The 24,176-nt window shown below is 36.8% G+C and overlaps 2 protein-coding genes across 2 annotated transcripts; one reads left to right on the plus strand and one right to left on the minus strand.

The window, feature by feature from the left end:
* The first annotated feature begins 7,864 nt into the window (after positions 1–7,864).
* irx7 (iroquois homeobox 7) lies at positions 7,865–9,889 on the plus strand. The gene is made up of 2 exons (XM_056257882.1): positions 7,865–8,380; positions 8,924–9,889. The coding sequence occupies exons 1-2, from the start codon at positions 8,174–8,176 to the stop codon at positions 9,650–9,652; spliced, it is 936 nt and encodes a 311-aa protein (XP_056113857.1). The 5' UTR covers positions 7,865–8,173; the 3' UTR covers positions 9,653–9,889.
* A 2,602-nt stretch (positions 9,890–12,491) lies between these two features.
* On the minus strand, positions 12,492–17,289 carry cd40 (CD40 molecule, TNF receptor superfamily member 5). Its single transcript, XM_056258056.1, has 9 exons — positions 17,143–17,289; positions 16,319–16,409; positions 15,837–15,959; positions 15,423–15,575; positions 15,043–15,133; positions 14,360–14,418; positions 13,922–14,020; positions 13,141–13,169; positions 12,492–13,027 (listed from the first exon to the last, which is right to left on the minus strand). The coding sequence occupies exons 1-9, from the start codon at positions 17,170–17,172 to the stop codon at positions 12,788–12,790; spliced, it is 915 nt and encodes a 304-aa protein (XP_056114031.1). The 5' UTR covers positions 17,173–17,289; the 3' UTR covers positions 12,492–12,787.
* Positions 17,290–24,176: the final 6,887 nt, after the last annotated feature.

A 24,176-nucleotide genomic window follows, 5' to 3' on the forward strand; every position in this document is an offset into this window, starting at 1 on the left:
TGTACCACAAATACCCTATTTTCATATTGTGTGTGTATATATAGCATATCAATAAACAATATAAAATATTTTTTTTTTTAAATCAGTTTACATTAAAGCAAAAAAAAACTGTTTTAATTATCTTTCAACAAAATGTAATGACTTGCTCTACCTTTTGAAATATCTTTTCTGTTATGATGATGTTTCAACAAAATGTAATGACTTGCTCTATCTTTTGAAAAATCATTTCTGTGATGATGATGTAACCAAGGCTCTGTGGGCCGTGAAAAAATAATATCAGCCAATAATATCCCAGCCAAGTATTTTACAATTCGATCTAATCCCTATGAAAATTGATTTCCCACATATTTAAATGTATAATTTTATACATTTTAAATCCTTTGCTAAAGCCGTTTCTTTTATTTTTGCTGTTTTTGTCTCTAACTTTGTTTTTAGCCCATTTTTATGTTACATTTCTTTTGCATTCCAAAGGGGTGATGTTGAGTAAATCTACTAGTTTGTGCCTTAAGTCTGATGGTGTCTTTCATGTTACCTGAATGTTTATTTGCATAATGTAAATTATTTTCTCTTATATAACAGGACAAATAAATTGTACTTTGGATAACGGGTGCTTTTTGTCCCCCCCTGTTCATTATTATGTGATTTTCCTCTAATTGTTACAAGCTTCTCCCCATCCCCCCCCCCCCCCCCCCCCCCCCCCCCCCCCCATAAAGTTCACACATCTGAAGTGTTGAGCTCCAGTCTCCCACCTTTCCTCTGGGCTCTTCCCATAATCTAGCATGCCGGCTCTTTCATCACTCTCGTGGATCACCCTAACAAGATTACACCCTATCAGATCTTCCACCTCAGTCACGATCCCCTTCCCTCGCACCTTCCCAGCGACACCCGAGAAAGAAGAAGAATAAAAAACAGTTCCTCGGTTCTTTTCTCCTCTCCTCCTTTGATTCCCATCTCCAATATGGGCCAATATGGGCCCTGGCGGCCCTCCGTAAGGTCCTGAGCCCTTAATTCCAGCTTAGTCGCAAAAGGCCAGCGCTTGCTTTCGGGTTTTGGGTATCACAGAAGTGAGAGGGAAGACAGGCAAGTGATTTTGTGCTAGCTCTTTCCTATAGGGCATGGGGGTGTTTGAAGGATAAGAGGAACTTGCTGTAATAGATACTTATCTGACTGCCCCGCAGTCCTCAAACACGCTGCTCCTCTGAAGAGATTAGAACCCAGGGAGGGCACATTAGCTCTAATCCCGTGCTTTGAGGGCTCTGCCCCACCCCACGCCCCACTTATTCTTGCCCCTTCTGTTGCAGGGGGATACCTTGTATCTGGCCCATGTGTAAGGGGAGCCTGTGGCTACACAGGAGGGGGGTGGAGGGTGTGTGTGTGTCTGCGTATGCGGTGAAAAGCACGGAGAGGCCTCTACTGCTGTGTAACTGATTCCCAGCTCTCTGAAGAGATTAGGCGCTACATTGTTGGTTTGGTTGCTCATTTCCATCTGAGGGCCGCTCCCCCTGCGGTTAAGGGCCGCCATTGTGCCGGGGAGGGGGAACTGAAACCAGCAGCTCAAGGCCTCCAGCTTCCTTGTAGTCTTTGTTTTACAAATGACCCAAAATGTAGATGTCATGTCACAGATGCCTTACAAGCACACCAGGTATTGATTGTGAGGAGAGAACAGCCGCATAAGGAGTGCATTTGTTAAGCGAGTCTCGCTTCCGCGCGTTGATACCGCATGAGTTTCCTCAGCTTTCTGATCACTAATCATCAATCATGCTCAATCTATACAGACGATTCATTTTGGATATATATATATATATGGGGCAGAGCCCTCATTTGACTGTCTGTCTTTTCATATTTCTGTATATATGTCTATCTGCCTGTCTAATACATTTCGATCTATCTGCCTGTATTTCTGTCTAGCTTTCTATATGTCTGTCTATCATTCTGTAGTTGTGTCTATGCTTATATTCTGTGCTCCTGACTATCTGTCCTATACATTTTGATCGATCTGCCTATATTTCTGTATGCCTGTCTATCTGACTATATATATATATCAATCTGTCTGTCTCTATCAATCATAATACATTTTAAAACCTGTCTTTCTGTCTCCATCTTTCTGTAATTCTGTCTATGCTTATATTCTGTTCTTATGTCTGTCTGTCTAAAACATTTTGATGTATCCATCTGTCTGCTTGTCTACCTGTCTTATATAGTAATAGATTTTGATCTATCTGTCCGTCTATGCCTATTTCTTTCTGTCTGTCTATCTGACTATTTTTTCCTTCCTTGTCTGTCTGTCTAATACATTTTGATATATCCGTCTTTCTCTCTGTCTTTCTCTCTGACTATGTCTATCTCTATCTGTCTAATACATTTTGTTTTTGATCTGTCTCTATCTTTCTATATGTCTGTCTGTCTATATACAGTAAGTATATCTTAATACATTTTGATGTGTCTGTCTACCTATCTATCATGCAGTTTATCGTTCTATATATCTATCTATCTATCTATCTATCTATCTGTATGTCTATCTGTCTGTCTATCTATCTATCTGTATGTCTATCTATCTGTCTACCTATCTATCATGCAGTTTATCGTTCAGTCTATCTATCTGTATATCTATCTATCGATCTGTCTATCTGTATGTCTATCTACCAATCTATCATGGAGTTTATCGTTCAGTCTATCTATCTGTATGTCTATCTATCGATCATGTATTTTATCGTTCTATCTATCTATTCTATATATCTATCTGTCTATCTATCTGTCTGTCTATCTATCTATCTATCTATCTATCTATCTATCATGCAGTTTATCGTTCAGTCTATCTATCTGTATGTCTATCTGTCTGTCTATCTATATCTATCTATCTGTATGTCTATCTATCTATCTATCTATCTATCTATCTGTATGTCTATCTGTCATGCAGTTTATTGTTCAGTCTATCTATTTATCATGTAGTTTATCGTCTATCTATCTATCTATCTATCTATCTATCTATCTATCTATCTATCTATCTATCTATCTATCTATCTATCTATCATGGAGTTTATCTTTCAGTCTATCTTTCTGTATGTCTATCTATCTATCTATCTATCTATCATGCAGTTTATCGTTCAGTCTTTCTATCTGTATGTCTATCTATCTGTCTATCTGTATGTCTGTCTATCTGTATGTCTATCTGTATGTCTATCTATCTGTCTATCTGTATGTCTATCTATCATGGAGTTTATCGTTCAGTCTATCTATCTATATGTATGTCTATCTATCTATTTGTCTATCTATCTATTTGTCTATCTATCTGTATGTCTATCTATCTATATATATATCTATATATCTATCATGGAGTTTATCGTTCAGTCTATCTATCTGTATGTTTATCTCTCTATCGTGTAGTTTATCGTTCTGTCTATCATGCAGTTTATCATTCAGTCTGTCTATCTACCTATCATGCAGTGTATCGTTCTATCTGTCTGTCCGTCGAATTGTGATGTTCTCTCTTTACTCTCTTGTTCTGTACTCTTTTGCAGCGTTCCAGTCTTTCATTCAGGCAGTAGAACACATAGCAGGAACCTGGGAGCCGCATGGACACTTAACACAGTATATTCTCAACCACACATACTGTAAGGATGCTCGTGTGGAAGGACCCCAAGCCACGGCACAAACTGTCACAGGCTAACCAACGCCACCTGTCACTCACCCCATGCGGGGGCTGTCAATCAAATCACACCCCAAAAGAGAAAGAGGAGTGGGCGGGACTGCTCCAGACCCCTAACAAAGGCATCCTCCCATTGGTGAGTACTTGCAATGTCACTTCTCTGTAAAGAGGAGTGATAGAGTGGGGCTGATAACACAAATGACAAAAGATAGATGGATAGTGGAGGGGGTGATTGATAGAGGGGAGGTGAGAAAGGCTGATAACATTCACGTTCAGCTAACTTCCCTCTGTTTGGGTCTGTGGCCTTGGCATAGCTCATTAGCTCTCAAAATGAGGGGTTTGAACACTAAAAACAACAGCATTGTTTCAGGTGCGCAACACTTCTACGAGGTCATGGCATTCAGAATGAGGCCGGTCTTGTCTTGAAATGGCCCACATCAAAGTAAACTTCTTTGTAAAAGGGCTAAGAGCAATTCAGACCACAAATGGACATTTATGTTTCTCCACACTGTAAAACAGTGCTTTGTCAACCTAAAACTGCATTTAATGCGGTAACATGCAAAAGACTCATAACCAGTTTTATTCATGTCCATATTAAAATGTTATTTGAATATAACTTATCATTTTAATCATTTTAAAAGTTCAGATTAAAGCTCCTTAAAGTAATTCATTTATTTATTTACATTTTTATTCTGATGAATTTTCTACAGTTCGCTGGTTTAGTAAAAATAGATTTGATGATTTCTTTATTAGCTGGTATTCTTTTAGATGTAACACTAACAGACTTAATACACAGTGTTTGATTTGATTTCACCAGGTCAGATTTGTAATGGTGCATCTCGCCACACCTCAGAACGGGTTGAAAAGGAACAACTTCCAGAAAGAAAAACTAACATGTAGAAGGTGTGAAACCCTCTCTGTGGATTCCCTTCATGCTTTTGTTAACAGGTCTTATTGACACCTGACTATTGGCCATTCTAATGACATGTTCAAGCCTTTTGTCTGCTCAGCGGTATGTGATGAGCGCTAAATGAAGTCACACCTCTGCCCATTGTCATTATCAGCTCATTAGGACACGCATACTTTGGTCAATGGACGATCCTCCCATTTGCAAAGAATTCCATTTGGGAAAAAAACAGAAAGTTTGGTTTTCAGTTTTGGAGTACCTAGACCAGTTTGGTTTGTCTTGACATGTTTAACCGTTGTATTTCCTCACCACTTCTATGATTTTTTTTTTGTTTTTGTTTATTCATGTTAGGAGAAGTTAATTACATTTTTTTTCCTATTATATTGTACTACATGAAAAAGGTATGCAGTATAAACACACAGCAAAATAAAAATCATATTCTGTCTTAATATCCATTAAACAAGATTTGCCATACAATTGTAACATTTACCAAATATTTGTTTGATTTTCTTTTATTTACCATGCATTTGTATGGTTTTATTTTACTGTAATTTATTTGACTTTAACAGCCATTTTGAAGTGTGACTTATAGTAACACCAAGTTTTGTGCACATTTATTTATTTATTGCTGTATATGGTGCAATATGATTCCATTTAAATTGTTTTAAATAAACTATATATATATATTAGTGTTGTCAAATCCATTAATCGCATCCAATATAAAAGTTTGTGTGTGTATATGTATGTGTATATATACTGTATATATATATATATATATATAAAATATATATATACGTACACACACACACATAAACTTAGATGCAATTAATCAATTTGACAACACTAATATAATTATATATATATTTCCACCAATGTCTAGATAATTAATTTTGACCTATAAAAATATCTTTACAATACACCTATATTTTCTGTGAGGCTATTGAGGATTCGGGCTGACCTTAAAGCTTCTGGTAACACTAAGCTAGTAAGTACTGGGCCCTTTTCTCTCTGATCATGCTTGTTGGTTTGCACTGATTAATCTGGTTGATCTGTTTGGTTAACCACAATACAAACCACAATAATTTTGAAATGATCTCCAGTAGAGGGAAACAAAAATTGAATCCGGCTCTCAGGAGAAATCTCTGCTCATGCCGATCTTGATTCGTTTGCTGCATCTGTGGCGAAAGACTGGAAAAAGCTCATCTCTTATCTGCAGTATGTTGGACTACTATCTCACACTTTTCTCCTCTCGGCAAATGACTGACATCCCCTGAGCAAACAGTCTTAACTGGACCTGTCAGAACATGAGTACACCTGTATTGTGTGCGAGAAGAGAGGAAAGAGAGGAGAAAGCCGAGTGTGTGAGGAACACAATAATCACAGCCCTGAGCTGCTTATCTCCAGAGATGCAGCATAAGCTTTGCTCTTTGCACTCCGTTTTGACCATTGTGCTACTTGAGTAAATTTGCTCTTGGCCCAAGGGGATCCGAGCCCCACCCTGCTTCCAAACTCTCTCTCTCTTTCTCTCTCTCTCTTTATCTGTCTGTCTGTCAGGCCTTAACATGTCTCACACCTTCACACAACCTCGTCACCACACACAATCTTAATAAACATTTCCAAATAAAAGGTGATGAGCCTTTGGAAAAGACCAAGCTGTATAAAACATATAGCACATGTAGCTGTAAATTAAACATAAAATGCATGAGAAATTACTCAACTTTATTTGAGGCTCTGTCAAAGTTTGAGGAAACAATGCATGCCACCACTCTGTTTACTAGATAACAGATTAAAGAGCAAGTTTCAACAACACAAAAACTTGTATTTCCAATGTCAGAGACTGCCTGCACCCCCTGCTATCGGGTTGTTTGCTGTGCTTTTCTTTCCAGGGCATTGGTATGTATGTTTAGGAATTCTAATCTTATCTGAGTATCTCCCTACATTAACATCTGTTATGCTGCAATTACCATATACATTAGTCGACACCTGTTTCACTTAAACCTATTTAATTACGACAATTGTACTGGTTTGTTGCGGGCGAAAACAAAGTCATCCCCTTTTAAAATAGGTTTGATGTTCGGTCACAATAAAGCCAAATAATTCATAGTCCGGGTTCATTTTGAACCGAAAGAAAAAAGTCAGATATAAAAAAACGGAAATAATTTAAATGCATTGCATTAGAAAATTAAAACCGCTTATTTGATTCATAAAATCGGCGTGTAGACGGATTTTATTTTTTAGCCTACAACGGTGTGTATAAGTTGTTGCAAAGATGTAAAATTCTCACGTTAAGATGCGTTAAGGCCTATTGTATAATATTTTGTAATAACTTTAACAACTTTTTTTTTTAGCAATGCTTAGGCCTATTTAAAAATGAAAATATCACAAATGCATTAGTCTAGTCTTACTAAATAGCCCATAATAGTAAAAAAAAGCCTAATGTTTTTTTAATGAAAGATAGGCCTAACCTTTGTTTACCAATTAATCAAACGCGCAATCCATGCTAAATACATCTACATTTTTTTAGACTTACATCAGATCTAATGTCAAATCAAAGCAACTAAAGTTTCCAAACCTGTGTTAATTAGTTAAAAGGTATTTGCTTACTTTTTAAACGCTTCAGACACACATTGCACCGTGTTGCTAATCAAATTTTGATAATGGCTCGTCATGTTGTGTCTTGTATCGGTTTGCTCAAACAAAAAGATGAAACAGTCTCAGCAAGATGGAGAAAAAAAAGTTTATTCTGAGACGTTAATGTGCGACATTTGAAGGTGTTTCGAATGGCTTTAGTATCACTTTTCAGTTTTTCCCGACTGAGCTTCATTCAATTCATTGCATGTTAGCTAGGCTACATGTAAACAAGATTAAATAAAACATACACTCTTAAAAATAAAGGTTCTTTATTGACGTCTTTAACATCCTTGAAACTTTCCATTCCATCAAAGTTTTTTTTTTTTTTTTTGGTGTAAAAGGGTTCTTTTTTAATGTTCTTCGCACACACACACAAAAAAAAAATTTGGCTATTTTAAGAACTGAAAGGTTATTTGGGGAACCAAAAATGGTTCTTCTATGGCATCACTGTGAAAACCCTGTTTTGGAACCTTTATTTTACGAGTGTATATAAATCAAAACGAAAAGGCTATGTCAAATTTTTTTATATATTTTTTTATTAGATAATATCATTTAGGCCTATATACTAATAAAATATAGTTTGACTTAACTTTTGAAAAAACTTTATAAATTATCCTATCATTTAAAACAGGCGGATTTTCTTCATGTAGACTAGGCTATAATGTAGCCTATTTTTAATTGAAACTATTTTAGGTGGATGTATCACAAGAGCATCTCCAGAAAATGCGAATTTCAAACGGAGCCTTAATATTTTCCACTCTTCAGTACGGATAAGCGTGAGATAAGCATCATGAGTTTAAAGACTTTTAGAGGCCGTTAAAAGGAACAACCGAAATTCTCCTTTGAAGGGATTTACTCCCAGAGAAATCCTTCGGATCACAGCTGTCAATCACCTACTCTGGTCCCGCCCACTGATGCGGCTCCGCCTATAAAGAGAGCCCGTGAACTCGTGGGAGTGTCATTCAAACACCAGAGCTCAGGGAGTAAGGATGCCTGCTTCACCAACGGGGTTTGGAAACTTCTTCATGGACAGAAACATCAACATGCCCGCTGGATATCAATTATTGGGCTGCCCACCTGGAGTTCAACAGCCACCGCCACATTTTGTGGGCATGGCTGGGGTTCCCTTACCTTTCTCAGGAATACCAGGGTACAGCTTCATCCCTTATCATCATCCGGGACACATTGCACACATTGTAAGTATTTTGAATTCTTCTCATATTGCATTACAATTCAATGCAGAAAAAAACACCGTAAATGTCTAAAAAGATTTTGAAATATTTCAAGTTTTTGTATAAAGGTGAAATATAGGCCTAATTAAAATGTATATAGAATTAAAAAAAGATACAATTCAATTAAAGGGATAGTTCACCCGAAAATGAAAATTCTGTCATCATTTACTCACCCTCAAGTTGAGTTTCTTCTGCTCAACACAAAAGAAGATTATTTTAAAGAATGCTGGCAATCAAACAGTTGATGACTGGCAGCCATTGACTTCCATGGTAGGAATAAACATTCTATGGAAGTCAAAGGCTTCTGTCAACTGTTTGATTGCGAACATTCTTTAAAATATCTTCTTTTGTGTTCAGCAGAAGAAACTCAACAGGTTTGGAACAACTTGAGGGTGAGTAAATGATGACAGAACTTTCATTTTTGGGTTCATGAACAAACCCTTTACTGTCTTTATTGTAATGCAAAACTGTTCATATTCTAAAACCGAATCTCTTGCTTACTTTCAGAGCAATTCCTATGACCTCAAGGCTGCATCACCATATCACCAAGCTCTCCTCGGACGTGGGGGACCCTATTACACTCCTTATCGTCCCATGCCAGCTGATGACCCCAGTCGGGTCACCAAAGTGGCCACCCGGGAGAGCACCAGCGCTTTGAAGGCCTGGCTCAGCGAACACCTGAAAAACCCATATCCCACCAAAGGCGAGAAGATCATGCTTGCCATCGTCACCAAGATGAGCCTCACGCAGGTGTCGACGTGGTTCGCCAATGCCCGGCGCCGCCTGAAGAAGGAGAACCGGGTCAGCTGGGCCTCCAAAGGAAAGTCAGATGAGGAGGATGAGGAAGAGGAGGGTGAGAGCGAAGAGGAGGGGTCCTTGAGGAAAGGCATGGAGGATGAAGATGAGATCGATCCTCAAACCGTTGATGAGGAGGAGGAGGAGGATGTCACGGTGGAGGACCGTTTAGCGGAAGGACTTGATCAGCAAAAAGAAAGTGACAAGTCTGACACATCGTGTGAGACCAAAAGAGAGGTGTGTAAGCAAAACGTCGATGTCCAGAAACCTAAAATCTGGTCTCTCGCGGAAACCGCGACCTCTGATATCGTCAAGAAACCCAGCGATTTGAAACACCATCAAAGCCCGGACTTTGGGAAATGGTGGGCTGGATGGCCTTCGAGAGACTCCTACTCACCTGTGAACCTTTCCACACACGACCTTCTCAAACAAAGTCAATGAGACTCTTCATCCAAAACACTCTAGACTCCATTTTGCACTTTGAAACCATTGGGAACGTTTTGTTGTGGAAGTTTGCATAAAAGATTTAATCAAATGCCTGCATGGTTTAAAAACCAAAGGATGCGTGTTCTGTAAATATTGTACATTTTATTTTGTTTAAATTATAAATGCATTTACCTGCTGACTTATTTTTGCTAAAATAAAACGTTGAAAAATCTAAAGGTTTTGCTCATGGTCAGTGTTAATGATCTGGGGGTATGTTTTTACAATGAGAAATGATTTCAAATGCGAAATTCTGCATTGTTTTGCTTTCAGTTACAGAAGCATACTTTCGATTGAATTTCTGAAAGTCTTAAAGACTAATTCACTTGAGCAATAAGCCACGAAAATCTGTCCATGTTCAGTGAATTGCCTGCAACTCGAATATTGTTCGTAGCCGCAAAAACTTTAGAAAATAGTGGCAACATAAGTAAAATATAGACTATTATTTATTTAAAAAAAATGCCTTTTTTAAATGTAATATCCGACGTTGCAACAATGTAGGCTTCAATATTACAGATACGAGTTCAAATTCGGCTCATCCAATCAGAGCTGGCGCAACGCGAATTTTTTATAAAATATAAACAACAGCAATGGGATAAAAACAATTGATTTGAATAAGTTATCACATTTTTTTAAATAATTGGATTAATCTTAAACCACATATATTTACGTAACAGTTCGCTATTTGACAACGCTTTGGACGCGGCTCATCCAATCAGAATTTAGAACTATTTTATTGTTTTATTTTTATAGTCACAGATGATGTAGCCATCATAACTCTCTAAAACCTTTAAAAGAACGTATGTATACAATCGAACTTTATATATATGATAATTGCGTCGTTCGAAAGGAATTCTCAGATTTTCGAGGCAGATCAAGACGCGTTCAAAGCGTTTCACTTCAAGGCAGGATTTAGGCTTCATGTTATCAGTGAGGACACTACTATTAAGGGATTTGCATATCTAGCTCTGATCTGTTAAAACAATTCAAGGCATTGCGGATTAAGGACATGAATTGTTCCATCTTAAAGGGTGATAATTAAGATTATTCTCCTGTTTAGTCACGACTTGACAGACGAAAAGTGCCAGAGGCTCTACCTGGCTTTACACCCGCCCTCATTGGTGCTCAAAGGTAGGATCAAACCGGAACAAAGTTACTTATGAGAAAATAAATAGTATTCTGACACAAAAAGTCAAAGTGCAAAAAGTTAAAAAGTGAATTCTATTATTAAAGAAATATAATGGTGTGATAAATATTAAAAATAAAAATCAAGTCATGCTGATAGCGATTCAAATTTTCCTGTGCATATTTCACCCTAGTTATGAACTGGCATAAGAAAATTATAAAAAAAAAAAAATAGAATCTAAAATTGAGAAACTGCTCCATCAAGCGATGGGGCAACAACAACAAAAAATCTTGCATTCTTTGGTTTCTTTAATAAATCTCTGACACAAACACACCAACATGATTAGGCCTCCGGACAATATTCTGTTTTTGCGGCCTCCCCTCTGCAGAGGGAATGATAAAAGGAAAACTCTTCCTTGCCAATCACTATGGCCTCCATGTAAATTCAAAGGCCTGTGGTCTGTTAATCCAAGGATAATGAGAAAACCCCTGGGTACAAAAAAAGGAGAACCTCCCAGCCACCCCCCAAGCACATATTCACTGCTAACACACACTGGGCACAACAATCTCCTCCATGCCCCCTTTTCAGTGGCCCAAATGATGTGTAATCCCAGTCTAAACATGACAGGCAAAAGGCTGTGATATTGAGATAAGGATTGAGGTGTTGAACAATGGTGTGAGATACAATGCCTAAATCGGCAATCAATGTGTCCCACAAGGGCCTCCTGATCCCAGCATATGGTCTTATGCTTTGGATGCTACACCCTGATTTATAGTTCAACAAGCTATGTTTGTTTAGATGTATACAACAAACATGAGCTTTATAAGAACGTGTCAAGTCAGAAATATTTACATCAATACAATCCATTACAATCGTATATATTTTCCAAAAAAAGTTAAGTGAGTTGGATTAAGAAAATATTGCAATGTGATTTTTTACTGTGAACTATTTTATCCCAAAACTCCACAGACATGGAAATGGCAACCTCTTGTGGACAGTCATAGTATCCCACAATGCATCTCTTGGAAAGTCATGATGACTCATGAGCGACTTAACACACAGTTTCACACAATAACATTTGTCAATAGTTTTCCTGTGGACATTTCACATCACCTCATAAGTGGCGAGTAAACATCTTGCAGTGATAGATGGGTTATTTATGCAGAATCAGGAATGCTTTTAATATAGAGTTTGTTTTACATAAACCTGAAATAAAATACAATAAAAGAACAATTCACAAACAAAAATTGTGATTTTCAATGGAAATATTTACATAAAACAATACAAAGCGCCACAGAAATCCGAACATTTAGCAGTCTGTCTTACAGGAAACAAATGAATACAAAAACACCAAAATATTAAAACATACTGTATATTATACATGATTTTAAGCATAATAACAATTATACTCACTTTTTTGTACAACGCTATATTCCATCCTAGCTAACAATTCTAAGAAAGTTTAGAAGAGTTCTGAAAAGGTTACTTCCAAACCGTTTTAGAAAGTTGTCGTTTATCAGGCATTCTGGAAAAAGCATCCATAGGAACTTTCATAGTGCTTCACCACTCGCTCTTTTAGAAGAAGTAGTGTGTGTGTATGCTAGCTCAACAAAAAGCCACCCTCAACCACCACTACACTCCATCACTATTTTAATTTTTGTTTACATCTAAATGTGCTTTCTATTTTGGACTTATTATGTTAGTGGATTATATTTCATAACTACCACAGGACACGGCAAACACTCTCAGCTGCACAGAGTAGTATCTACAGCATATGTTTGAAAACACAAAGCTCATGCTAAGGAGAGCTACTGTTTCAGTCGTGAAAAAACACTTGTATGATTGTATAAGACACATGCTTGTTTGGGGACGTTTAGAGTAAAGCAGTGCTTTATAATGTAATGCATACATTGATGGTTGTAACATGATGGGAGCACAGATTTCTGTACGCTGTACAAGACTTTGCTCTATGAATATGAATACGAATATCCATTTGATTCAGTACTTGAAATGATATGTTCCTTGCCATGTTCTTGATCAACAACATTTCCATTTTCTGTCATGTTACTTGGCGAGGGGCTCACGGGTTCGCTGTGGTCTAAGTCCTCCTGAGGCTGTCGGTTGGTCGGTTGGTCTGCTCTCTCAACATCTTCCTCGCGATGGACCGGTCTTATGTTTAAGGGCGTAACCATTTGGTCCGCGGCGAACTAAAAACAAAAGAACCATTATCATTAATCTCCTCACATGAATATTTCATTTTTCGAATTTAAGGCTGTGCATGACTTTGAATGTCGCATATGATTAAATAGTTAATATTTACCCCTTTTACCTCTTTCCACCCCTGATTTCCTAGAAGAAAAGTAAAAAAAGTGATTATTGATGATTGTTTTTGTTTTATGAAAGATATAATGAGCACTTGATCACTTCGAAATTGTAATATAAAAGCCTATAGAGTGAAACAGTCTGATTCCGGAAGAAAAAAACTCCTTTTCTCTATAGGGAAATTGATTTTTAAATGACAAATTATAAACCTTTAAAGACAGCCTTACTGTGAGCTACGAGGTTGTTAATCGATAGTATTTGCTTCTGTTGAAGCACATTATTTCAACTTATTTTTAAAATATTTGTTTAACAGCAGAATTCGTGGTGGAAAAACTACATTACCCATGATTCTGCGTGGGAAAAATCCACCAATCAGAAAGTAGAAGTCAGCAAAATGCACCAAAATATTGGCATATATGTGCATATTATGCACAAAAGTTCAATTATATTGTTTATATATATATATATATATATATAAAATCAACATTTTTAAATGAGTAGTTTTATATTTCTATATCGTTTTAATTTGATTATGGTCTTCACAAAGCTTCATGGGATTGTAGTTCTTTCACTCACTAAAGCCGTTAAGAACACGGTATTTTTGTCTGATTTTCAAATGCTTTTTGCTTCAAATCAAAGTTATCCCTATGAAAGAAATGAATGGAAGAAATACTTCCGGAACCAACGTCGCTGAAAAAGTGGGCGGCTCTGTGGCACTCTATTGTGACAAACAGTATACTTTGTGTTATTGTAGATAATTTGTAGGTTGCAGTACTTACTTTTTGACATGTAAAAATACACAACTAAAACTATGATGACAACCAACACAAGTACTGCAATTCCCACGCCAGTGACAGCTCTGTAAACGGGTGAACCCACTGAAATGAGAAAAACAAAACATACAACAAACTGAGAAGACTTCCTCATGCCTAATATTAAGGTACCTGTAATCAAACCAATACTACTGACAGCATTGTAAAACATTTGAGTGTGTATTGCAAACTCTTCACAGTCTTGTTTCAAATAAGCATGAGTGATCAAAAGTGATCACACAAATGTAGCCATACAGGAACTGGACTCCACCCACACAACTAAAGGTTTCACTACTGTGTTTTCAACACCCACATTATGTCTTTTAAGAGTTTACCATTTAAAATTCATAATGATTTTGGACAAAGTATGAAGGCGATTAAAAAGCAAGATTGCGTTTTACTCACAACAGCTGCGGTCTGAAGTTGAACTGCCAGGAGTGTTTTGATCATATCCATAGTCACATCTAGACACAAGAAGAAAGAGAAATTTAAAACTATTTATAAACTTTTTTATGATTGTCAATAAAACTCTTGACTTAAATTCTGATATAACCCTAAAAATATGATGGCCAAATAAAAAATTCAGTCAAAAGTCGAAAATTTGGAGTTGTACATGTTTTTGAAAGAAGTATCTGATTCTCCATTTACTTGATCAAAAATACAGCAATATTGTGAAAATAATTATTTTCTATATTAATGTATTATAAAATGTAATTTAAATTTTTTAAATTTTAATTTAATTTAATTTATTAATTTTATTTTAATTTAATTATTCCTGTGATCAAAGCTACATTTTCAGCATTATTATTCCAGTCTTCAGTGTCACATGATCCTTCAGAAATTATTCTAATATGCTGATTTGATGCTTATTATCAATGTTAAAAACAGTTGTGCTGCTTCATATTATATTCACACATGTGAAAGGCGTGATATATTTTCCCCAGGATTCTTTGATGAGTAGAAAGCCCAAAAGAACAGCATTTATTTGAAATAAAAATATTTTGCAACATTATAAATGTTATCCTTGCTGAATAAATGTATTCATTTCTTTTTAAAATAGGTGAAAAAATCAGAACGATTTTTCATACGTTGTCCATTCCTCGCAAGTGTCGGCTGAATCGTGGTCGGAGAACGTTCCATTTTTACAGGTTTCACACACAGTATCACTTTCCGGTGAACCTGTGTAAATACAAGGAGATGAGGGGCAAAGATTAAACATTGCCAGAGGTTTGAACCTATAACCTTTCATTTAACCACCAGGCTTCAACAGATTCCTCCAAGGTGTCTTTAAGGCGAATCGGATGATTACAGAATGATTATAAATTCTCTAAATCACATCTGAAGTGATAGTCTAAGAGGGATGTGGCATATTATTATTCTGGAGGTGCAATTCAGGACAGAATCAACATAAACCACCAAGTATATACTATATACATATATAAAACTAGTGACGCCTGACAGCACAAACCTTTTTTGGCGACTCTCTGTCCTGGCTTGCAAACACTGTGTTTCATACAAGCGCTGCAGTCATCATCTAGTGTACAGTAGTATCCAGGTTCACAAACGCATTTGTTTAGACGGTTTGTAATGGGTTTATCCTCTTGTGGCTTTAAATGTAAATCTGATTTAAACAGAAAAGCGAGAGGAGAGATTACATTTACATTTATTCATTTATCCACAAGCTTATCATGAATATATGAATAATTAGGTTTTAAAACGATTTATTATTGATATTAATAGATGAAAAATTAAATGTGTATCTGTTTAAAAAAAATCATACATTTGTCTTAATAAATAAATATTTAAAAATCTTGAGGACTAAACATTGTTTTTATTAACAGCTCCCCACCCTCCTAATATTTCAGCAGTAATGCACTCTTACTGGTGTCACAGCTGGGCTGGCGTTCGCATCTGGTATTGCTTGTGTAGCCGCTCTGATACTCTCCGATTTTGCAGTCCTGACAGCGCGGGTCCTTACAGTTGTCGTCCACCAACATCCTCTTACCTGTGACACACTCACAGTAACTACCCACTCGGATTAAACTAAGAGATTTGTATATTAAAAGAGGACTAAGACTATGTGAAATATGGTAGTATTGATGGGTTTATTTCAAGGCAACATGTGAAACAATATTAAGACAAAGCAAGGACTGGGCAATTTAGCTAACTTGAAAAAATACGTTGACTCAAAGAACTACCTGTTACTCATTAACAAAAGTTTTTAAGTTGACTTTAACTGGAGCGAACTAGTTGAGTTGACTTAAATTGAATCTGATAGGTTGCCTTTTTTCAAGTTAGCTCTAGCTCTTTTTACTCCCTGGTGATACTTCCTCCAGTCTAGACAAATTTATTATGTCCACATACCTGGTCCACACTTTTTGCAGCATTCACCAGATTTGTTCTTATAATGCGTTTCATCTTCCTCACAGCATAACACAAAGTGTAACAGTGAGACCTGTCAAAGATAAAGACATAAGAGGAACATTATGAAGAATACTGTATGGCATTAGAAAACAGGTCATGTGATGTCCACATGCCAGCGACCATGAGGAGATGAGAGGGCCGGCCCACTCCGTGAAGAATAAAACAGCTTTTTCCAAGTAGACTAATATGTTTAGAGTCGTTTTCATTACATTTTTACTGTAAACATCTTAATTAGCAAATACAAGTTAACAAACTTTTTAATAATCTGTTATCATACAATGCGTCATTAACAACCAAACCTATATTTCAAAATGTATGTTTTCGAGCTAGTTAAGTCAGTTAAGGACATGGGAACTCTCAGACCCCAAAACAAACCATCATAACGACGTTACAGGCAATACGGAAAGTCCCTAAGATCCCCACCAAGAATGACCGTTTTAAACAAGGCAGACTGTGCAACCTTATACTTGGATCAAATAACTATTTAACAACAATGCACATGTTTGTTTTCATATGTCACTTAGATACAGATATAGCTACTTTAAATGCTTCTAGTGCTATTATGCGCATTCAAATAGAAAGTGAAAGTAACCTGAAACATACGAGTCATTCTTTCAGCACCAACGCCAATCTAAGAATTCTAAATAATGTACGTGAAACGTAATAACAATACTGTTACAATGAATATCAACAATGTAAATAACAACAGAGACTAACATTTTCGCGCAGTTATCATGCACGCGCAAAGCGCTCAGCACACTTACCAGCAAATAAATAATGAAAACTGTCCTCATGATGGCAATATCTATAGAAACGGATCCTTTGAACCAGTTGTTAATGCTTCACAAACACATAAGACACCAAACAGTCTGCTGCAGCTCTTCAACTAATGAATCACAGGCGCAAGAGGGGATTTCTTCCCGCAGACACGCCCACATGTGACATGTGACCATTTCCCATTTCCCCATGCTATTCCAAGAAGTGAGAGTACAAACTAAAGACGGTTTAGAGGTAGCCTATTGATAGACAAAAATTCTTGACAAGATTGGTTATGACGCTTATTATATTATTAGAAGTATTATTTAGAGTTTTAGAAGGAAAGCTGATACATTATTTCGATAATTAACAAAAAATCCAAACAAACAAAAAAGACACAGATTATAACATATGGGATGGTTTATCTTTCAGCAATCTAACTTGTAACTCAACTAGAACTTCCCAGCTTGACTCTCACTTCCTCGTCAGACAAACGCTATTGTTATTGAGTCACGTCACGTCGTCACCAGTGAGTGACAACGCTTGCGTGGAAGTGACATTTATTTATTTATCCATCCACTTACTTTATTTTCATGCAAAATATAAAATAATGGGAACTAAGAATACACTTCAACATAAAAGTCCTTACAAAACACAAGACACAGCACAGGGATTATGACAAGGCGTAGCTGAGGACCACCACGGTGGCACAGAAGACCACAACCGCAGATCAGAAAGGTCTGAAGGTCCCCATGGCGGATCAGGCGGAACTGGAGCAAAGAACACAGACGTTAGGGTTGGCCTCTGGGGCCGTGTGTCAGAACAGGCAGAAAGTTCAGTAAGGGCCTCTGTGGGCATAACTGGGCAGGCAGGACACTCAGGAGAAATGTCCGTGATAAAGCAAGCAGAATCTTTGATTCCGGCCTCCTTGGCCGAGACTCGGGGGACCATAGAACGGCCTCTCTGGCCGAGACAGGGAGTTCAGAGGTGACCTTTGTGGTCATGTCAAGGTTAAACAGGAAACTCAGGGACGACCCCCGTGGTCATGTCAGGACAGAGGGTTCTAAGGCAACCACTGTGGTCGTCGTATCAGGGCAAACAGAGTTCCTGGGCGGACACCACCGCCTTGGGCGAAGCTAGATCTGGTTCCGCCGCCTCGGCAGAAACTGAAGCATATGCGGCCCAGACAAACAAAATGGCCACTGCCGTAACAAGGAATGCCATCAACAGTTGGAAAACTTCTCGTACCAATATCAGCGCTGTGTCCACCAAATTGGAAGCCAATCTCACATGATAGGAACCACCTTGGTATCTTCATGTGTAATGTTCATGACGGCCGGAGACTCGAGTATAGCGAGTGTACCACGTGAATGTCTCATTCCTCCTCCACGACACCCACCTTAAAATCTGAGCCACTTAGTTGTAATGCCAGATCAATATAAAATTCCTGAGTCCAGGTTCATAATGGCATGACCTAGCTAAGTGTCTCAGATAGCCCCCCTCGAAAAAAAGATCATGAGGGATATTTCCTTCATTTTGGCGTAATGAGCCAGCTCAACAAAGTCCTGTACAGTCCTCAATTTTCCGATCTCCTTGGCGGAGATGCATATTCTCACTGCTGGGTCCATTTGTGGTTGAGTCTTCTGTAATGAAGGAGTGAACTCAAAAGCAAAGGATAGCTGGATCCAAATTCAGTGAGTTTAATAAAAGAATACACATAATAACAAATCCAAACAGGGAACAGAATGAGTGCACCAAACATACATCTGTGTAGGACAAGACTCAACCAGGAACACGAAACACTGGGGTTTAAATACACAAGGGGTAGTTGGCAAGCAAGAGACACCTGGGGAAAAATCCAAAGAACTAATCAACAAGAAAAACTACAAAGGACTACAAAACCAAACCATGGCACAGAAAAGGAAATGACATAAAAGTCCTCACAAGACCACTGGGATCATGACAATGAGACTTATATAAAGATACTTCTATTTATACTTCTATTTACTTAAGATTTATATATCTTTATATGTATTACTTTTTATTTTTGTGTATGTTTGCAATATTTAAATATTATAAAAAATTATGCTATAGTACAGTGTTGTTATTCTTAACTATCTAAAAATATTAAAATGTTTTTTTATTGTTTTATATGCATCTGGAATAACATGAATATAAATATAAAAAAAAAAAATTTAACTTAAAATATATAAATATATTAAAAAGTAACTTAAAAAACTTAATAGAAAATTGGAAGTGTTGCCTTGGCAAATAACTAAAATTGAAATAAAAAATAAATTAAAGCTAAACAAAAACTAATAAAAATGACAAAAGCACATAACAAAATTAAATCTTAAAGAAATAAATAAAATGAAAATATAAAAAGGTACATTACAAATATTAATAAATATTAAAATAATATATAATAATAAGTATGAATATATAATATAGATAGCCCATAAGAAAGAAAGCAAGTGATATTAAAACAGTTCATAAGACAAAAATGTTGAGATAATGCCAGCATGCTTTGAAAGAGCTCATTTGACAGTTTGCCACAGTGAGAAAAGAGGAGATTTAGAAAAGCAGTCTGTAGCGTGAGAGTCAGCCACCGGTGAATCCCACCCCTGCTATAGGACTCTCCCTTAGAAAAAAAAATAGAAAAAAGCCCAGGTTTGGATTCAAGAGATAGCAGGAGGAAATCCCCATGTAACAAGGAAGTTGTTTTGGACTAATACACATGAGTAGTTTTAGGGACATGCCATGGAAGAGAAGAAATACTCTCTGATCATCAATGATTCAACAAGCCAGATCCCAGCACAATGACGTCTGACTTTATACACGCTTGGAAGATTTTCATACTTACTATCACTTCCTCACCAGGTATACATTCTGAGAATGATTTGAGCGTGGCATACTGTAATTAAACATTCTAGTGAAAAACCCTTCAGTCCCATGAGGAACAGTTCAGAGAATATGGCCGTCACATGTTTCATGTTCTCAGAGGAAGGCTCTTCTCTTTCAAGACACTGCACAGTCTAGGGGGCTTGCTGTATAAAACACATCTACAAATTACAGTTACTATAGACAATAAAAGGGTATCAGACAATAACGGGAGCACACAGTCTGTATGTGAAATAATTGACAAATATGCAAAAGGTAAACATACAAAATGCATCTGCATGAATATGTAAACTTGACTACAGTAAATGAAATAGGATGTAAACACTTCCTTTTCTCAGTCTGTCACTTTTTTGACGCACAAGTTATTTTAAGCCAGAGTTAGTCAGCTATGAGCATTTTTGGGAGGATTGATACTGTGCATAATAACACAAGTTTAAACTTTGTTTAACACTCAATGTGGTTATTAAATGCTTGAACGTGCATCAAAGAGTTCAAACAGAACTGAATAAAATGCTAATTTCCCTCCAAGTCATGGTGTCCATTTCATTGTTTACCAAAATACAAAAGGTAACAGTTAGCCTATCTGTAATGAATGCTCAAAGTATACAGCAAGATCATATCTATTTGAATGTGGAAAGACTAAAATCACAGAACTAGTTATTGCTTAAATAACTTTCGGTAACGCTTTAGATTATAGCCCGGAAAGTACTGCGTAATTAAAGCAATTTTACAGCGTAACCTTGTAAAATTATAGTGTACCTATAATGTACTTACAATATAAGTATAAGGGAACAATATTTTAAGTTTGGGGAATAAAGGGGTAACAACCAGGAGAATTAAAAAATTATTTATACTGTAAGAATTATAGAACTAAGGGGAACTTATTCTACTATTATGATATAACAATCTTACATTTGGGAGCAATTTAGCAAGAACATATACTGCGTACCTTTTTGAAATAATGGTGAACCAGTGTATAGGCTTTATAAATGCATAGATATGTACCCTGTAATTTTTAAAATGTAATCTTTTTAACAAAAGTGCACTGAAAACGAAAACTATTGCAACTTTTGCTTAAATATTGTGGAAAGATACTCTTGTTTCATGTAGCTTGTTACCCCCTTGTTCGATAGTTACAGGGTAAGTGTGACATTGCGGGCCGTAAATTAAAGTGGTGCTTGCTCTTGTTCCATGTAGTTACAGGGTAAGTGTGACATTGCGGGCTGTAAATTAAAGTGGTGCTTGTTACCCTCTTGTTCCATCTAGTTACAGGGTAAGTGTGACATTGCGGGCTGTAAATTAAAGTGGTGCTTGTTACCCTCTTGTTCGATCTAGTTACAGGGTAAATGTGACAATGCGGGCTGTAAATTAAAGTGGTGCTTGTTACCCTCTTGTTCCATGTAGTTACAGGGTAAGTGTGACATTGCGGGCTGTAAATTAAAGTGGTGCTTGTTACCCTCTTGTTCCATGTAGTTACAGGTTAACAACAAAAATGCATACACACAATCTTATATCACTGACTCGGAAACCTTTATTTATTATTCAAGTAATAAATATTGCTTGTTACCCTCTTGTTCCATGTAGTTACAGGGTAAGTGTGACATTGCGGGCTGTAAATTAAAGTGGTGCTTGTTACCCTCTTGTTCCATGTAGTTACAGGGTAAGTGTGACATTGCGGGCTGTAAATTAAAGTGGTGCTTGTTACCCTCTTGTTCCATGTAGATACAGGGTAAGTGTGACATTGCGGGCTGTAAATTAAAGTCGTGCTTGTTACCCTCTTGTTCCATGTAGTTACAGGTTAACAACAAAAATGCATACACACAATCTTATATCACTGACTCGGAAACCTTTATTTATTATTCAAGTAATAAATATTGCTTGTTACCCTCTTGTTAGTTACAGGGTAAGTGTGACATTGCGGGCTGTAAATTAAAGTCGTGCTTGTTACCCTCTTGTTCCATGTAGTTACAGGGTAAATGTGACATTGCGGGCTGTAAATTAAATTCGTGCTTGTTACCCTCTTGTTCCATGTAGTTACAGGGTAAGTGTGACATTGCGGGCTGTAAATTAAATTCGTGCTTGTTACCCTCTTGTTCCATGTAGTTACAGGGTAAGTGTGACATTGCGGGCTGTAAATTAAATTCGTGCTTGTTACCCTCTTGTTCGATGTAGTTACAGGTTAACAATAAAAATGCATACACACAATCTTATATCACTGACTCGGAAACCTTTATTTATTATTCAAGTAATAAATATTGCTTGTTACCCTCTTGTTCCATGTAGTTACAGGGTAAATGTGACATTGCGGGCTGTAAATTAAAGTCGTGCTTGTTACCCTCTTGTTCGATAGTTACAGGGTAAGTGTGACATTGCGGGCTGTAAATTAAAGTGGTGCTTGTTACCCTCTTGTTCCATGTAGTTACAGGGTAAGTGTGACATTGCGGGCTGTAAATTAAAGTGGTGCTTGTTACCCTCTTGTTCGATGTAGTTACAGGTTAACAATAAAAATGCATACACACAATCTTATATCACTGACTCGGAAACCTTTATTTATTATTCAAGTAGGCTACCACTTACCCTGTAACCACATGAAACAAGATATATTTCCCAGTATTTAAAAAAATTGCAATAGTCTTAGCTTTTCTTGCCTTGAAACATGTTAACTTAAACAACTGCACTTTTGCTATCAAAAAATAAATAAATAAAAGTATAAAATAAATGCATAGATATGTACCCTGTAATAAAAAAAAGCCTATACAGTATGTATTGGTAGGCCTACACAATTATTACAAAAAGGTACGCAGTGTTCTCGCTAAATTGCTCCCAAATGTAAGATTGTTGTATCATAATAGTAGAATAAGTTCCCCTTAGTTCTATAATACTTACAGCATAAATATTTTTTTAATTCTCCTGGTTGTTACCCCTTTATTCCCCAAACTTTACATATTGTTCCCTTAATACTTACATGCAAGTACTTTATAGGTACACTATAATTACCGAAAGTTACTCTGTAAATTCCTCTTAATTACACAGTACTTTCCGGGCTGTTTCAAATAACAACCTAACAACCATAAACTGCTGCTTTTGCTCACATCCCTCAAATTACATGATCAGTAAGTCATGGTGACTTATGTTTTTACATTACTTTAACTCATCAAAATAATTTAAACAGTGTCATCTTTTTTTAATACGTTATAGACAGCAACATAGCGTCGGCCCAGATCCGGGCCACATCTGGTAGGCTACATGTGGATTCAACGTGTAGATAAGATGTGGGCCGGATCTGGGCCGACACTATAGGCTTGCTCGACTTGAACCGGTGCTGCACAGACCGATTGGTTTATAACATCAATACCACGAGCGATGGAAAAAAACATACACAGCTGCTCTCTAATCGTTCTCGTGGTATTTTGATGTCATTCACGGATGGGTCTGTTCAGCGCTGGTTCAAGTCGAACAAGCCTTATATGTTGCTGTCCTGGATTCAATTCAACCTCAGTCAGTTATCATTTATGTTGAAATGACTTGTACAACCAAGGTAATTATATATATATATATATATATATATATATATATATATATATATATATATATATATATATATATATATATATTTAAAGGCAACCAGACTGAACTTAAGTTTTTTACAGTGTTCTTTTCAGACTGGTCCTGCTGATGTGCAATGAGCATGCGGGTTCTAGTAAAAAATAAACGGACTCGGCCGTCTACCGCCAAGCGTTAGGACTTAGGAATAATAAATAAATAATTAAAAATAGGTTACCTGAAGATTATTGGATTTAAAGCAACTGTAGTAACTATGATATTTTATCTGAATCTAAACATACTATTTTACAGCTGCAATTACTTTAAAGTTGGTTGTGGGTAAGTAACAAACCACTTTCATGATCACAACACTAATATAAAACTAGTTTGTACTTTATTTGAAGTTTAGTTGTCTTTTACAGCCTCGTAGTGAGTTTGTATTGGATGTTCGCCATCTTGCGGTTGAACAAATGCGTTACAATTTGCAAACAAACGTGGACATGTTTTATTTTACTCATCAAATTTGACAGTACAAGTACTGTACAACCAACCACATTCACAACAGCAGAGACAAAGACGCATTTTGGTGAGTCCCACA

The sequence above is a fragment of the Rhinichthys klamathensis genome, unplaced genomic scaffold, assembly GCF_029890125.1.
Source record: "Rhinichthys klamathensis goyatoka isolate OS25496 unplaced genomic scaffold, OSU_Roscu_1.1 h1tg000147l_1, whole genome shotgun sequence".
Taxonomy (NCBI): Eukaryota; Metazoa; Chordata; class Actinopteri; order Cypriniformes; family Leuciscidae; genus Rhinichthys; species Rhinichthys klamathensis.